The 18,153-nt window shown below is 47.1% G+C and overlaps 1 protein-coding gene and 1 long non-coding RNA gene across 13 annotated transcripts in view; both read right to left on the reverse strand.

Moving 5' to 3' along the window:
* DOCK7 (dedicator of cytokinesis 7) overlaps positions 1-10,790 on the reverse strand; it is a 96,062-nt gene extending 85,272 nt beyond the window's left edge. For all 12 annotated transcript variants that reach the window (XM_027748771.2, XM_027748770.2, XM_027748767.2 and 9 more), the window contains exons 1-2: positions 10,675-10,790; positions 1,536-1,641 (exon numbers count right to left, since the gene is read on the reverse strand). In XM_027748771.2, coding sequence (XP_027604572.1) covers positions 1,536-1,641; positions 10,675-10,712 — 144 coding nt within the window. In that variant the 5' untranslated portion in view covers positions 10,713-10,790. The remainder of the gene's footprint in view (positions 1-1,535; positions 1,642-10,674) is intronic.
* A 3,795-nt stretch (positions 10,791-14,585) lies between these two features.
* Positions 14,586-17,901, reverse strand: LOC114002627. The gene is made up of 2 exons (XR_005563306.1): positions 16,665-17,901; positions 14,586-16,316 (listed from the first exon to the last, which is right to left on the reverse strand). It is a non-coding gene; the product is annotated as an uncharacterized LOC114002627 (long non-coding RNA).
* Between the last annotated feature and the right edge of the window lie 252 nt (positions 17,902-18,153).

The following is an 18,153-nucleotide window of genomic DNA, read 5'->3' on the forward strand; positions in this document are numbered from 1 at the left end:
AAGGAAAAACAGTGATCAAAAACATGGCTGGGTGAGGAGCAGCTTGGAGAGGTTCACAGAAGGGATCTCACTTTCTGGAAGCAGTGGGGAGTAGAAAGGCAATTCAGACAACTTGTCCCAAGGTGAAACCACACATGAGATACACAGAAGCTTATGGGATGGACATCCAATGGGTCCTCAAAAGCCAGCCTGCATTCCTCAGCTATCCACTGCTGCAGGGAAGTGGATTCAATGACCCTGAGTGCTCCAGCCAGTCCTACACTGCTAATAGCACAGGTTCCTCCCTATTCTAATGCTGGATTATGCAAAAGACCATCCAGAACTGCCAAGTCAGGGCTTTGCATTATGACTCCAGAGCCCAGCAGAGCTGCTGTGATAAGGCATTAGCTGGACACACCGCTCTCATTAACCTCCTCTCTGTGCTCACTCCCCACCACGCTGGGCAAAACCAGCCTCCTGCTCTCCCTGTGTGAGCTGTGCTCACACAGCTGATGCACAGGACATGACAGGAGTTCCAGCCCTCCTCAATCCCCCATGCCTCTGGCACAGCCGGATCTCCTCAAAGTCTCTGCCTGTAGTGAAGTCATTCTTCTAAGCCAGAGGTCAATGTGGAGATCCCTTTTGAGGTTACATCAGCTCCGAGGACACGTCTGTGCTCCACAGGAGAAAGGTTTAACACATTACATTGGACACAGAGCAGAACATCAACTGAGGAAATTACAGGACCCTTCTCCAAAGAGAAGAACTCCTGTAAACTCTCAACACCTGTACAGACTATTAAATGCAGGGCATATTTCCAGCCCTGCCTGACCTAGTCATCCGTCTTGGAAGAAAACGAGATGCTGTAATATTTATTTTCCAAGTTGACTGCTGCAAAAGAAACTGCTATGACCCAAAGTAACAACTCAAATCAAACACTTCCAAAAATACAGTTCCAGTCTGAAAAAGTTTGCTGCGCTCTTGGAATGTTTACCACAATAAATTTCGAGGGTTACTGGTAGGTCATGCATGAAAATTTGACTTCGGAAAGGGTGATTCTGACAATGTAACCTAAATTTTAGCTATTCTTGAAAGTGGACTGTAAACTTGTAAGTAAATACACATTCCTGAGGAATAACCACATTCAACTTGCAAAGTAACATTTAAAATACCTCAGAAGAGTAGATGAGTTGCTGTGGTCCCACTCTCAAGAGTGACAAGAAAGACAGGAAAACAGCAGCCCGAGTGCACGAGCTTGCAAAGAGCTCTCCACGGAGAGAACCACACACACATGGAATTTAATGCCCAGTCCAGGCTAACATCTGATCAAGGGAGCTCCTTGTCCTACAAAGATTCTGCAGAAACACAGATTCCCATGCCAACTGATTTGCAACACAGAGACCTCCAAAAGTAGTGGGTTTTGCATGGAATTATTTTCCTCTGTTATCAGAACCATTCAGGTCAACAACCTGTCAGCGCTGCAATTTCTTTCCAAATGGTAACCAGAATAACTGTGCAGACCTTCTCCAGCCCTCCATGTTCCAGACATTACTTACAGTGGTGTGATGAGAGACGCTGCCTCCGACGTTGAGGTTTTTGAGGAGCTGTGGAGAGCCTCCATACTGTCCCGAGATCTGCTTCCTGACCTCTGCAGCCACAGTTCTGGAACAAGACAGGGACAACATTATCTCTGTAAAAGACTCACGATGAGGATGATATATCAGATATGCTTCACGGTGCTGCTGGAATGAAAGCAGTGCGCTGGTTGGAACGAGGGTGTCATCGGCCAGTAAGAACAGATCCTGCATAATGAATTCCCAGGAATCACAAAACTCTCATATGTACACATTCTTAACAGTAATTAATTTTTTTTTCCTTTTGTGAGCTGCTCTTTTGTGCACATCCGTGGCAATAAAACGCCCGAGACCCTAAGCACAAATTAACTTGTTCCCAGCAGGCTCTTTCCAGTTCCTACCAAGAGCTCTCCTCACCCCTTAACAGTTCCAAACCTGGTCACACAGCTGCTCCTTTACTCTGCATTTTCAATCCTTGCTTATTTTTGGGTTTTGCAGTCACAGTTAGACAAGGGACCAGGAAAGAAATGACTGGGTCATACAAAAAAGTGTTTCCTTTTCCATATAGGAAAGGTAAAGGTGGGACTATGGTGTTTAGCAGAGGAGACACTGGCTAGCAGGTCACACTGCCTTGTGGTCTCTGCCAGCGGAATTCCCATCACTGGGCAATTTTCTCACCAGGAAGGAAAAACACAGAGCAGCCCTTTCATACCTGAAGGGTGAAATCCACAGTATCCCTCGGGGTTTTCTACTTTCCCCAAAACACCACACTGTCACTGCTAAGGCTGAAAACACAAGAGGTAGGTAAAACCACCTGAAGGAGGAAGGAAGAATAAGGAAGAGCACAACAGAAAGGGAAATCTGATGGTCAAGGACTGTCTTAAAGAGCCACAGGTCCAGCCCTACCACAGCCATCCAGACATCCATCCTGTAGCCCAGCAGGAAGCTGCAGCTCCTCTCAGCAGGGATAGCAAAGCTTCTGAGTATGGTGGAAATGATTTTTGTTCCAAAAGCACACCAAAACACCATATTCCTTCCACAAAAAAGTGTTTTGCTGAAAATCTGCTGACTACCTACAGGACCTCACCGTGATGAGAGTGCTGCTCTCTAGGAGACAAAACAAATTTATTTGTAACGAACCCACTCCTCAATCATCATTCACCACATTGCAGCACTGCCATCCACTCTGGCTCCCAGAAGGAATTACCATCTCCAAAGAGACACTAACCAGTCCATAAGACAGATGAAGAGGCTGCAAGGACACAGGTGATTATTTTCTGCTGTATCAGTGATCTTTGTAGGAACAGCATCACGGCTGAGAGACTCCCTCCTGATCTCACCAGGGGAACAAGCTGCTAAAATCCTGTCAAGCAGATGGTTAAACTGCCCCTGAGCAAAACCTTGACATAGGGGTAGGCTCCTGGTTTTGGGATTGCTGGTGGGCAGGAATGGAGGCAGCTGGAGGCAACTGCTGTCCATGGAAGAGAAGGGAACTCTAAGAGGGAACTAGCTGGGACAACCAAGGCTACCACAGAGAGCAGATGTTTCCTCAGGCCAGAGGATGGGCATAAGATTAGCCAGAGGAAGCATTAATTTGTCTTTTTAAAAAGGTGGACTGCAGAAGGAAAAAAAATAGTTTTATGTATTCTGGCTGCAAGAATTCATTTCCTTCGTGTTTGCCTTTATCCACAGGAGCTGATGTTTTCACTTCTGAAGGGTGGCTTCTGAAAACGGACCAAGCAGCTCCTGCTGGTGACAGACAATATCAAGGAAAAACCATCCCCCTGCTCCCACCACGTGCACACCCACACTCACAGACACACACGTGAGGACAAACCACACGTGCTGCTGGCATTTGTAGGAAAATTTGGAATGTACTAAATGGCTGCTTGGCACGGAAAGCACTGTGCATGTGTGGCTGATGATTTAAAAGTTTGCCCTCCGGTTGCAGACAGGCTCTGCTTTAAAGCAGACTCTCACTCGGTGTGTTTTGTGTCACTCCTGATGATGCACAGCGAGAGAGCCCTGGCAGGAAAAATCAAAACCCACATTTCGCCACACAGCGCAACACAGGAAAAACTACCAATCCTTCCCCATTTTCAAGAGACGTTTCCAGATGGAAAGTACAGCTAGAAGAGGAAATCTGTCCTCAGCCGTGAGACCACAGCCGTGCCTGGCCGTGTTACTCAGTGCCTGCTCCTCATGAACCCAAGACGTGCTCTGGGACAGACCCCGGAAGGGCTCTCCATCCTTCCTTCTCCTGCCCGTTGGGCTCAGCTGGGAGCTGTGCTGTGTTTGAGGCACAGCCTGTCAATACACTCCAACTTGAAGCAGAAACAAGCCCAGCTGCAATCCCTGTTGCTCAGGGGCACTGTGAGTTTGCACGGCTGTGACTGCGCTGCCCGACATCACCACGGCTGAGAAGGGCGTTTGGTGCAATAGGGGAAGAAAGGTGGCACAACAAAAGGCTGGCACTGATCAACCATGTTGCTGCCTCATTAATAACCTCACTGGATATTAAAAGTTGCCCTGAAGCGCGACCACAGAAAGTCAGAAACCAATAGGTTTCACCAAGATACCATCATCACTCTCAAGTCTTAAGCACTCCTGCCTCTCCACAAGTACCAATCAAACCTCTCCCCATGTGAAGCAAATACATACTGTCTAAACCTCAAAATTCCTGAGTGGAGTCTGTAGGACTTACTACTACTTATTCCAAGCCTGCCTGCAGTCTAATCCACAGCTCACATTTCTTCCTTTCTGTATCACTGCACTCACAAAGGTATTGGACCCCATTTCCCTACTGGAAAGCATCATGTCTGACATTTACCAACCATCTTCTAATGTAATCTGATCACTAAATGTATTTATGTGTAACCTATACCCATTTGGTTTTGTGCCAACATTATCAGGTTCAATAGCTCTCCTCCCACTCCTTCCCACTTGCCAGGTATCCCCTCCCAGCCTTCCTTCTGAGCAATGGCAGAGCCTGCAACAAGCTTTGGGCTCCTTTGATCACCCTGATGGCTCTCCTGTGTTTGTTTCAGTTGGCAATCACACCTTTTAGCAGGTGTGCTTCATCCTGATCACTCACTCCAGACAAGAAGCAGAACCTTTGTACAACCAAATGAGAATTTTCCTATTGAGAAAACACCTCAGCTGACTACTTTTAGGGCTGTTTCCTTAGTGCTTCATCACAGAGGTTCCCAGTTTCCCTAAAACTAATACCACCTGGTCTAGTGGAAATTGCCCCTGCCCATGGCAGAGGGTTGGAATGAGATGAACTTTAAGGTCTCTTCCAGCCCAAACCATGTCCATGACAAACTATTCATGACTAGTAGTTCATGCTATACTATAATCCCGAACACCATTTTTAACCAGAAGAAATGCTGATGTTACACCAAACCCAATCAGAAAAAAAAAATCAATTTGGTAGAGCAGAAGAGCCATTAAAGCTTTGATAATTAAAAGGACAAATAAAAACCTGTCTCCTTAATAACTATCCAATATTCAACACATAACCTGGGATCCTCAGACAAACATTCCAGTTAATTACAGCCCACAGCCTCTCGAATGTTGAAATGTTTAAAGTACATCTTCCCCAGTCACTTCCTTTCTGACCTTCTTCACTGGTTAATTATTGTGTGTGCATTGGTTCACACAGAAAAAAAAAATCCACAAGGAAGAGGAAAAAAATTCCCCTTGGAACTGGCTTCTAAAGGAAAACAAAACTGGTCATTCTGAAAGTACTCTGAGCTGCAAATATACCAAAATGAAACCATTTGTTTGCACTCCCATAGTTCTTTACTACACGCAGAAATGATTTCTGTTTCTATGTGGCCTGCCTGGTCAGAACCAAAAATTGTTCCTTTTTTTTTAATTTTTTTTTAGCTTAAGCCATGCACTGGAAATTGTTTTTTCTGCCTTCCCAAAAAAAAGGCTCCCCAAGACCTGTCTGGTTTTGCAAACCAAAGTTAAGATCTCTTCCCTTTCACAGCAAAGGTGGGTCAGGACACAGCCTTGGGATCACCCACTGAGTGATTTGAGGAAGCCTCTCTTCTCCACAGCCCTCCCCACTTGGAAAAAGCAATGCAAATTGTAAAACTGTCACTCCTGCCTGTTCTTCATCTTGTGTGTCACGTGCAGGCACTGCACACTCAAGGACCCTTTGCCTCTTGAGAAAGACAGCCTGGCACAGTGAGGCATCTGTGCAACCAAAGCTGCTTGTTCTCCCTCAGAGCAGAGTAAAGCAAACTGTATTTACACACAGTTTGCTTTTTAAAGTGAAAGCATCACCCTCTGCTCAGCTGTGTAAAACTGCACGTGGCTGGAGGCATCTGTCCTACCATACTCAGTCAGTGAGCTTGGATGTGAATTCCCAAAGCCCCGTGGCACTGGCTGCCTGTGTCTGTGCTGCCACTGCAGTGAGATGACCTGTCCCTCTGTCCCTACGTGCTCCACCTGGGCTTTCCTGCCTCCAGCCCTGCTCCATGCAGGTGAGTCACCAGGTAAGAGTCGTACTTGATGAGGGAACCTGCTCCAGGGAGAACTCTGCCCTGGATTTATCCTTCCTCCTAAACCCGAGGTCCTGTTTCCTTCCCAGTGAACTCCCTCCCCTTGGAGTGAAAAGGGTTTGATTTACAGCTGAGGAAATACCCAGCCTGATCCTGACTGCTGCCGGGTACGTGTGGGTTCTTAAATTAACACAGATGAGCAATAAGATATTCCCTTTTTCTTTACCATTGATTAAAACGGAAAACACCACGCAATGCTGCCTGTGGTGTTCTTCTGATAATATTTGATTATTGAGGCTGAAACATCACCCCTGGGCTGCAGTGAAGGGAATGAGCTCCCAAGATACCCAACTGGGAAAATCACGACAGGACTGGATTCCGCAGGAGACCAAAGTCACATCTTGCACTAAAAAAACCCAACCACAGAAGGAAGCAGCTCTGTAGCACAGCCCTGGAGACCAAATGTTGTCCCTGCCTTCTCCCTTGCTTTAAGCAGTCAGGGATTTTCTTGGGCTTCCCAGAGCGCCAGCGACTCCCACATGAGACATCCAGAGTGGCTGAACAGGGCCAGCCAATGTGACTTTGGGAGAGAATGGGAAAGGGCTGCTCTGAAATTTCTGCTTAAAAATCCCTTCACTTATCCATGACAGTGTTGTGACTGCAAATGGCACCTGGATGTGGGAAGAGAATAAGTTGTGATGAATATCCTGCTGTGACCACAAGGTTTCTGTCCCGATTGGGTGCTCCTGGAAGACAGTGACAGATCTGTTCTTGGTTTCAGTGGGTGCAGGTTTCACACCTGGGGCTGGGCAAAGGTGGCTGTCAGCCTCCCCAGCACATCCTACAGGCAATGCAAAAGGGCTCTAAATGAACATAAATGTAAATTTGGCCTTCCCAAGTCCCCTTTTCCAGCACTCCATCGGTGTAAAGGGAGCTGCAGCAGAAATAAACTGCTCATTCTGAATGTAGTGCCATAAGTGTTTTCCCCTCAATTCAAATCCATAAAGACAAGGAGCTGTGTCTGCTCCAAAAATCTGTCCATTTACAACGTAAGAGCCCTGGATGATGGGGAATTTCCAAATCACTCAATGTCTGTCAGCCAGGGCTCTGCTGAAGACCTTCCCAACCCCAGGCAGCAGCACCTCACGGCACTGTGGGGTTCCTGTTCACACAGAATCACCTCAAAAGGGGCTGGACCCATGAGGTGAAAACAGTTTTCTCCAGACTCCATGGAGAGCTGGGGACAGGAAAACTGAAAATTCTCAGCAAGAGAATGCAGAGCAGTGGTAAAAACAAAAATAACACTGTGGGCTTTGTGTGAGGCTGAAACACGCAGCAAAGCAGAGGGTAAGCCAGGTGTGTTGTTCCAAGTCAGAGGAATCCTCTTTAACTGTGGAATCAGTAAAGGAAAAACAAAACTCTTTTCAAGGCAAAACACTTCCAAAATGGTGATGGTCTGACCAAAGAAGCAGTTCTGGATTCCCCAGATAACCCAATCTCAGGATGGTCCAAGAGCAACAACAAGGCACTAAGTCAGCGGCTTGGATGAAAGGTTACATGAGTTTGTCCAATATGCGTTTGTTGTGTGATGTTTAAATGGCGATTTTTCTTCTTTTTCTGTATTTGAACTCTAAAAGAACATGCACACCTTCTCCTCTGCCTGCCCCTGGAAAGACTGGAGTGCTGTGATACAGCATGCTTCAATTACCAGGACATTCAGGAACACAGAACTGACCTTTCTGGTGGTGGGGCTTCCACATTCCATTTCTCTGCCAAGCGGCCCCATACCCAGGAAATGTACTGGGATAATGCAACTGGGAATGTGAACAGGACGCAGGTGACGGGGTGAGTGCTTGGTGGGGACAGTGCAGAACAACCCCAGAGGCGCCAGACACAGCACAGAACACCCAGTCCTGCTAAGAGCAGCTTTAAACTGCCAGAGGGCAGGGTTAGACAGGATATTGGGAAGAAATGCTTCCCTGTGAGGGTGGGGAGGCCCTGGCACAGGTTGCCCAGAGGAGCTGTGGCTGCCCCATCCCTGGAAGTGTCCAAGGCCAGGTTGGACGGGGCTTGGAGCAACCTGGGACAGTGTAAGGTGTCCCTGCCCACGGCAGGGGGTGGAACAAGATAATCTTTAAGGTCTTTTCCAACTCAAACCAGTCCGGGATTTTATGAACCTGCCCCTCAAGAACAACACAGTGCTTGTTCATTTTTTATTGAAACTTCTTAATGAGTGAACTTTACTTCTGCCAGTGTGGATCCTGCCTCTCGCTAACCCTCCTCAAGTCCCCCAAACACCACACAAACTGAAGAATCAGTAAAGTACCTGTGATGGCCAAAGGTCAGGCTAAAAACCTGTTCTGCTTTAAAGCCTTCTAACAGAAAACCCAGCAGGACCTAATCATGAAGATACCTTGTAAAAGACAGTATTAAAAAGATATTTTGAAACTGTTGGGGCAATCACTGATAGCCCCTCCCCAGTATTTAAAGACTCAGATGCAATGACCAGGCATGGCACAGCACCGGCATTCTGAGAGGACCCTTGAAGTGCAGTACATTAAAGAAAGCTGGTAAATCAGAGCTGTGAGACCACATCCTTGCTCCTTCCAAGGAACCGGACAGCCCATCTCATGTTTCTTTTTCTACCTCTAAGTAACAACCAATTTAGAAACTTGCAGCTGTTTGGTAGGTAGGACTAAAGGAATTTCACGGATCTGAATTACATCCCACTTGAAGCACAGACTATCAGGCAAACCAAGAGCAGCACCAAGAATAAGCCACGTCTTATTCTTATTTCCTGTGAATAAGACAAATACTATGTCTACCTCCATGAGTAAGCCAAACCGGAGGGCAGAGTGTGAAAATGGGACAGATCTATTCTCCTTTAAACAATGGAACTGAGGAGGGCTTCCAGCAGCCACCAACACAGCTCCTGGGACTTCCATATGCTGCTTGTTCAAATCCCTTATCCTCTGAAATAGTAACAGTCACAGCAGCATATCCTGTGACAGCCTGAGAAAGGCAACAGCCCACTCTGGGCACCTCTGGGTACAACATCTCAAGTTTTTGCCTTCACAAGCACTGCACGTGCAGCCCATGCACCAGGAACTTGAGGTTTCTCAGAATATGACACTACAACATGGGAAATCCCAGAGAGAAATACAACAATCTTACAAATAAGTGTAAAAGAAAGAGTTGAAGATGCAGCTGCCTCATTGCAGACCACCCGGGTCCTTCTGCAGCCACAGGTGAACCACACGTGTCACAAGGCCCACCTCTGCCCACATACACACACTGCTGCCCCTTGGCTGGTTTGAGAACACATGGAGTGGACTGGGGGAGCCCAAAAGGTGCTCAGAGTTGGCGCATCTGTGCTACAGCCCCATGAACTCGCTGCGCCGGGCGGGAACACTGAGCACCACAGTGATCACCCCAGGGCCATTTTATTTAACTTCCTGCCACACTCTGACGCTCTCACTTCTAGCCTTGTCTCTCATGTGACCATTTCTATGACTACAATCAAAAAGCAGGTCTGGCAGCAAATCCATCTCTCCCCATTCCTTGATCTGTCACGTTAACCCCTGGCTAGTGCACACCAAAATCTGCAGAGAACCAGGAGAGAAGAACAATGTTTTCAGCCCTGTCTCCTGATCACGAGTGGAGTGGGACTGATGTCACTCCTCTACCTCCTACCCAGCCTTTTCCTTTGACCTATTTCTTTGTCCATGACCCTTTTCCATCACAGCTTCTGTAACTGCAACTATTTGTACCTACAGTTTCTCACTCAATGGCATGAATGATACTGCTTTCACTACTGTCCACAGCCTCCTGAACAGCACAGACAAAACTGATGGTTCTCACTTTCACTCCACTGCCAGTCACAGGCAGGAGAGGGACCACAGTCACCCAAGGCTACCTGGTCACACGTGAAAACAGAAAAACTGCGTTCCCACCTGGAACCACACGCCTAAATTGGAACACACCCCTGCAGAAACCTGCTATTACCAGGTAATTTACTATAAATTCTCCTCTTTAAAAATACAACAGAACTTTGGAAAATCCGAGGATGCTGAACCCCGCGAGTCTCTGCCGTGTCCAAGGGGCTGTGCCACCGCGAGCCAGCTCCGCTCTCACACAAAAGGACGTCGCTCCGAGGGAGCTCCCTCTCCATTTTACAGCCAGGGAGGAGGTCGGTGCTCCAGGTGCGGGGCCGGGAAGCGGCCGGGGCCGGCAGGAAAGCGCCCATTGTGCGGCGAGAGGGGCTGCACAAAGCGCCCGGCCCGCCTTTGTTAGCGGGAGCGGAATTCCACGGCTCTTTTCCTCCTTTTTTTTTTTTTTTTTTTTTCCCTCCCCCGCTTCCCCGGCGGAGCTGCCCCGGGGGGGCGGCCCCGCGCTCGGCGGTCACCGCGCCCGCTCCCGGCCCTGTGTTTCGGGCGGGGGGCGCGGCGGCCCCGCGGCCCCGCCGGGGCGGACCCTGCCCGGCGCCCCGGAGGCCGGCAGGGCGCGGGTGCCCGCGGGCCGCGCCGGGCCCGTGAGCCCCGGGGCGCGGCGGCGGCGGGGCCCCCCGGGCGGGCCCGTCCCCCCCCGAGCCGGCGCGGCCCCGGTACCTGCTGATCTTCTGCGCGAAGGCGCGGCGCTCGGCCATGGCCGCGCTGGGGCTCCGCGCTGCCGGCCCGGCCAGCGCTCGGCCGCCGTAATGCTCCGCCGAGCCGCGCACCCGCGCGGCGCAGCCCGCGCAGCTCCCACCCCCGGCGCTCGCCGCGCCCGCCCGCCTCCTCCCCCTCCGCGGGCAGGGGCCGCTCCTCGCAGATATACGGCGGGGCGGGCGGGCCCGGCGCGGCGGGGAGGGACCGTCCCCGTTCCCGACCCCGTCCCTCTGACCTCCGCCGGGCTCGGACGGGCTCCACTGAGCGCCGCTTTATTCCCATGTGACAACGGAGGGGGTGTGGGGTTGTTCCCGGCACTGATGAAGATCTGCTGGTGGTTTGGGAAAAAGGCTCCTCAGCCGGCTCACGCCGCCCAGCAGCTCATCCCGGCCCTCACCCAAAACTGCAGCAGGGGTCCCGTGTGTGCTGGCCCTTGGGGGCACCTCACAGAACCACTGAACCAATTGGGTTGGAAAAGACTTCTGAGATCATCGAGCCCAACCTGTGACCAAACACCACCTTGTCAATTAGACCATGGCACTGAGTGCCATGTCCAGTCTTAAGCGCCTCCAGGGATGGGGACTGCACCACCTCCCTGGGCAGCCCCTTCCGATGTCTGATCACCCCTTCTGTGAAGAAATTCCTCCTGATGTCCAACCTGAACCTCCCCTGGCATAGCTCAAGACCTCACTGGGTGTTACGGGTCTGCGTGGCACATCTGGGTCTCTTTGGCCACTGACATACCCACCCTGCATGGCACTGAGGACACCACTGACCACCGCGGTCCTGCCTGCAGGGACACCACTGGGCTCTCAGTCTGTCCTGCCCTGTATAGTACCAACTTTTCCTTCAGAAAGGCTAAAACTCATCCCTAATGATGATTCAGAAGACGGTTGGAAAAGTGTAACATCCACCTTCCCATCCAAACAGGTCATTACTACCAGTCTCTCCAAACGTGCTGTATTTGGGGTCATCACAACGGAAAGAGGGGTAGAGAATGGGGAGTTAAAAAAACCCACTATTTTGGAACTTCAAAGCATAGGACACGTTCTAGCAGTTAATTCCAAGTCACTGCTACCCTGCATAGGCTGTGCCTTGATCTAAACCAGGGAGCTATTAATAGTAACCCAGGAAGTGTCCAAAAGCAGGAGTGCTAATTCACCCCACTCCATCTGTTTGCATTGTGTGAATGTTTCCCACATACTGAGGACACTAATTCTTCCCCTTGCAGGAGCCACTGATTTCCAGCTGCATATAATTATTCTGCTTTCCTGTTTGTGTGTGTTTACACAGGGAATGCCAGGCCCCCAAATCTCCAAATATATACGTGTGAGTAACCTCAGTGGATTTAGTCAGGCTCTGTGCACACACCAAGTGAATCCCATGTGGGTAAGATTGTGACCCTTGACAGAAATGTGCTGTTGTGCTTTACACAGATGGAGATCCTGAGAAGCAAAGACCAATTCTGCACACTGAGAAAGGGATGTTCTTCTCCAAAGGGGAAGGGAAAAAATATCCCACAATATCTGCCAAGACAAAAGACTTTTGCTCTGGAATTCCTGCCTCCGTGGAGAATTGCACATCAGAGAATTCCATCACATAGAGTGGATGGGATAAGCTGTTTACCTTCTTATATCCACATAAATTGTGGTTGCCCCATCCCTAGAAGTGTTCAAGGCCGGGTTGGATGGGGCTTGGAGCAATCTGGTCTAGTGGGAGGTGTCCCTGTCCAGGGCAGGAGATAATCTTTAGGGTCACTTCCAACCCCAAACACAGGATTCTATGACCAAATTCTCATACACGGTGTGTGTGCTCACAAGAACAGACCAAAGCATGAGGGACTACCAGGAATGTTTGTCTTTCCTTCATCCTGTACGGAATTTCCTTTCCAAAATGGCATCAGTCTGAAACACAGGAGGGCTAATTTAGCCCTGTCCTAAGGCAAAATGTCCCTGCCTAACCCTTTGAGACAGAAACTGGGAATCCTGCAGTTCAGAAAGGGAAACTCTTCTCACTGCCAGAAGGTGGAAAGAGCAGCCCAGCCCCAGCAGCCCTGACATACAGAGCACTAAGTATCCAAGGTCCACCAGAGACCTCTTGGATTTTAGGTTTCATTTTCCCCTCCTGTCAGTTGCTACCACAGAGAGAAGACCTTGGTTAAGCCGTGGGCACTGAGTTTTGATGTCACCTTTGCTCATCCGTCTGTGTCTTGCTCTTCCTTGACTTTCTCTGTTGCTCAGAGCTGGGGCAGATGAGCTCCAGACAATATAATTGGGTTATATATGAACAAAATCCCTCAATTAATAGTCAACATCAAGTGAATTCCAGGAAAAATAACAGATTCCTCATTACTTTTCAGACAGTAATAGCCCAGCAAAAGTCTACGGGTAACTTCAAATAGTAAGAGATCACTGAGGTTGGTAGAAATGTACACATGATCTTGTACAGAGAACCAAGAGCTTCTCTAGATTGTCTGAATTTTGCAGTGCATGAAGCATTAACCAAAACAAGTCAAGGAAAAAGTAAAGAAATATGAGAAAAAAAAAAGATGTAGTCTTTTACAATTATAAATCCAATAACGCCAAACATTAACATTCATGTTAAAAATCCTGCCCCCATATCCCTGGTAAGTCAGTGATTGAGGAGGAGGTGTTATTTTGGGTACTAGGGTGAGTGCTGCCACTGACAGGCACAGAGCCACATAACCCTCCTGCCTCTTGTTTCCTCATCTTAGAAGTGAATTAATAGAAGGAAATGCTTTGTCTGAAGAAACAAACTCAAGCTTTGCAAAGAAGAGAATGTGACCAACTGAGCACAGAGACCCGTTACATGGAATTTCAGTCTGCCAAAAAAATTTCTCCAGGCATCTCTTTAGGAACTAACAGCTCCCTCTGATTCAGAAACAACTGTTGTGTGCAAGTTTTTCCTGTGGAAGATGGAACTATTTTCTTTTACTGGGGTGAAATTGTACGCAATAGATGAGGTATTTGGAGTATTGCACTGCTTGTTTTTCATGACGTTGTTTGTGCTTTTGTATTGTCCTCAAGGGTGTCTGGTATCTCAGAATGAGGGTGAAGACAAAGAAAGACCAGCCTCAGTGGAGGGACTGCGTACACTGCAATTAATACCTCCAGACAGCCCAAGTTAATTTAAATTAATGTTTGGACAGAGGGTACATATTTCTAGCAACCAATTTAAACCCTTGAACTTTATCAGCATTATGAGGATACTGAATAGTTACTCTCCATTAACACACTGTAATCCTTTACCATGTTTTAGGAAGCAAAGAAGGAACCTGATTTGTTCTACACTGGATCCCAACGGTGCATCAGCCTTTGAGAGACATCACTGCTTCCAAAATGGAGTTAGTCCATCTATGCAGCCATCATTAACAAGGACTTGCTGCTCCAAGGAAACAGTATCTTAGAAGCTGGGAGTGATCCTCACTTGAATTGGTGCATTAGCACTGCACCACAGCAAAGAAAACAAAAAAACCTTGGGAGCTGAGGAACACTGTGAAAGGTGATGGTCTGCACTGCAGTTGTTGCACTTCCCTTTTAGTCAACTTGCTGATTTGGGGGCTGGAGGAAAAGCCCAGCAACTTACCAAGACACGGACTGTCATGTTGAAAGTCACCTTTTAGTCTTCTCTGATAAACTATGTAACAAAAAGCTGAGGAATGAACCATTGAGTCTACAACTGTGAGCTGAATTTGGGCTGAGCATCTACCTGAAGTTCATGGCGTGAACACAGGGATCTTCCACCTGGAGCTGTGGAACAACGGCTCTTACACTGAAGAGGTGGGAATGAAGAAGCATTTTGACCAATTCTCCAGGGTACCTGTCCATGAACCATGCACATCCTTTAAAACATGTGACTAAAATGCTTTTTTTTATTGAGAATGACTTTTACTCAGCTATAATCAAATCTGGTAAATGCATCCTGCAAACAGAGATGTAACTCCTTGAGCCTGACATACGTAATCTTACAATGAAAAGATTAGGTCCTGCACAAGAAAAATCCCTTTGGATTGTAGCCATAAAACATTCTGACAAAAGTGAACCGCTCTGTGCCTTGTTTTTTAGCAAACTATTTACTGAGCTCATGGCTTCCTTGTTCTCCTTACGTAAACTTCCTCAAGGCAAACACACTGAAAACATTTTCCACGGAAAACGTGTCCAACATAATTCCATAAACAAAATAGTAAACAGGGACTGCAAATGCAGAGAGCCACCTCCTGGCAGCTACAGGGAACGAGTCACACTCACGAAGGGCCAAATCTCTGCTTCTTTTGCCAAATAATGTGTTTAAGGACAAGGAACTACACGTGTAATGTGAACTGCACAAGCAGAGGGATCTTCTCTAGACATGTATGGCAAGAGAGAGGATGTTGCTGTTCTCAGAAAAGGAGTAGCCTTGTCTGCCCAGTGCCCAAATTCTGTTGGATGAATGAGAAACCAGGAGAGGAAAGGAGGAGTGAGGACTCTCCAAATGCCTGCAGCCTTTGCTATATCCCTCACATTTATATTATTTCCTTCATAGATCCACAGCACTGTCCTAACCTTTCTAGAGCCTTCTTCAGATAGTGGTATTTGGTGTCAGCTTCCCTTTTGCCTTTATTCTTTGTCTTCTGAAATTATTTACCTTCGAGTTCTTCATTTTAGTAGATGGGTGCATGAAGTTCAATCTCCTCAGAGGAGGACTCACGGTCTTCCCAACTGAGCTTCCATCAATTTCTGCTCATGTTTATCATTTTCAGGCAGTTTATGTTTCTACTCCAGCACAGCTTTTGATCTCTCCCAGTTTAACACTCTGTAAATGCCACTAATGAGCTCTTTATTTCCTCCTCCAAGAGGAAATACAACCAAGATCTTACATTAAGGGCAGCCTGGGCACAGACTCTTACAAGTATCCTGCTGAATCCTCCTCTTCCCTACCTAATCCTGGGATAAAGAAATCTGGTTGTGGGTGGATTAAGTGGTACAAGCAGAAGTGTGCTGGCTACTTTGGGGGAGACAACCACCTGAGCAGCAATCCAGGCTCACACTGCCCCTTCCACTCTCATTGCTGCTTGAAAGGATGGGGCACAAGTTCACACAGCCCGGATTCCCATGTTTTTCTGTTATCCTGTTCCAGGGTCTCTTTTTACTTCCACAAAAACTGGAGGTATTTAGTATCTCTGAGGCTCTGCAAACTTAAACTTCAGAGCAGCTTCAAAACTTTCCAGAGGGAAACAGATCACAGATGGCTTACTTCCCTAGGAAATGAAACTAAAAATAAATGAGGAAAAATTCCCTTCTCTCAAGCTCTGTGACCCAGGGTCTGCTCTGCTCAGACAGCAGCCAAACAGGTGTTTGAGAAAGCACATTTGGCCAAATGTTTAATGAGGTTTTCTAAATATATCGTAGATTATTGATGGTGCTCAGATGAATTCCCAGATCAAGTAGGAATACAGTGGGAGATACAGGAGTAGGAGCTTCATTCCCCACTGCCCAGTGTTCTCTTACCACTCTGCAGTATTTGGTGGATAATGTTGTGTATCTCCATAAATCAGAGAGTATCTCCTCTAATTTTAAGTCTTGCCATTGCCATTTGGTGTCTACCTATTAAAAAAAGCAAAAATAAATTGTATTTCCCATGAACATGGATTTTAAATACTTCCTTACTATCCTACATTCATTTAGCACAACTGGAGCTCAAGGATGGTTGGCATGGCCTTCATGCCATTAAAATGTTGAAAGTGTGAACTCTGTGACATTTGTTAAAGTTTGTTGAACGAAGTTCTGTCCCACTGCCCTTGCAAATCCCTCCCACAGAAATAGGAATTAGTGGATGTGAAGGAAACTCTCTCTTTACACACAATTATTTGTATTATCTGAGTGATTATTTGGCAACCAAAGTTTTGTTTAACATGAAAAAAAGCAGAAAATAAATATCTTCCTTTTCATAACCTGTCTGCCCGAGGGATTTCCAGTGTATATCCAGATGGCACGTTGTGTCAACTCAGGGCATCAGGGCACAGTTATTCCATTTCAGAGCAGGAAGGTGCAGGCAACTGATTTCAGGCAAGGGAACAGCCACTTCCTTTGATGAACTGGGTAATTCTTTGTTCAACATTTAGCCAGATCCGAGCCACGTTATCTACTCAGCTCTCCACATTCAAGCCCATACACAGAGAGACAAGCACATTCATCTTTGTCTTCGAGAATAAAAGCAAAGATAAAACTTTAAACAACTATTATTCCTGAAAAAGATCATGAAATTCTGGTTGCAGGAGGCCCGTTTCCTTCTGCACTGATAGATCACCCACTATTGTGGGACCACAGTTTGTTTACAACAAACAGCAACTTGGGGTTTATTTTTAAATCTTTATCTTTGCTTGGAAGCAAAGGGCAAGCAGTGAGTTGAAAGGCAGGGAAGGATTAGAAAGGTGATCTGCTACATCCCCACTTCAAGCCAACAGGCAGAACCTTTGGAACATGATGTTGTCTGATTTGCATATTAATACCTAGGATTGTCTTCACTGACTGACCCTGCTATATGAAATATATCCATGAGATTGCCGAAAAAACCACTGGGAAATACACAAAACATCTACTGTTGGTATTTGCACTGAAGCTAAATTTTAGATAATGTGCTGATTATAAAAAATTAAACTCAGCCTGGTCATTTCTGACCAGCAGAAGGCAGTAAAATCACAAAATGGAAAAAAAACCACCTGACTTTGCTTCATGAACATAAAATTGGGCTGGTGAGTACACAAAGAAAGCAGGAACATCATCCTTTTATAGGATGTTGAGCTGTAATGCCAGTTCCAGACAGTCGAGAAATTCAAGTCAATCCTTCACAAATCCTGCACTTTTTTTTTTTAAGCCCTTGGCTCCTGATACACCCAATGAGTATTTTTAAGCAGCTTAAGACAAACAGATTAATGAAGAACCTACTTTAAAAAACGCTAAAAAAAACCCCCAAATCCCTCAGGGGAGTGAGAGGAGATGCAGTGGCTCCCATGTGCTTCAGAGAAGAAATAAAGCGGTGAATTCAATCGGAGCACAATTTTGGCACGGGCTGGGCTGGACACTGAAGTCCTCTGGAGTGTGGAGATCTGGGAAGCATTTTGCTCTAATGGAGTCAAAAGATACCGAAATTAAAAAAAAAAAATCAATAAATACAATGAATAATCAAAACAAAAACCCATAAAAAAACCCCCAAACCAAAACAACAACAAAAAAACCCACATAAAACCCCCAAACAAAACCACAAAAAAACCACCAAAACCCAACCTAAAACCCCCAACAAAACAAAAAAATCCTCTCAAAAAACCCCAAACAGAGAAATGCTGTTAAGAGGGCAGCTGCCGATCCCGTGACGGGCCGGACTTCCCGCTCTCGCTCGCCTTCCTGAGGCTTCGCCTCCAGCCACAGCCCGGCCCGGCCCGGC

Source organism: Pipra filicauda, unplaced genomic scaffold (assembly GCF_003945595.2).
Source record: "Pipra filicauda isolate LSUMZ 115617 unplaced genomic scaffold, ASM394559v2 scaffold19_size4547281_pilon, whole genome shotgun sequence".
Lineage (NCBI taxonomy): Eukaryota > Metazoa > Chordata > Aves > Passeriformes > Pipridae > Pipra > Pipra filicauda.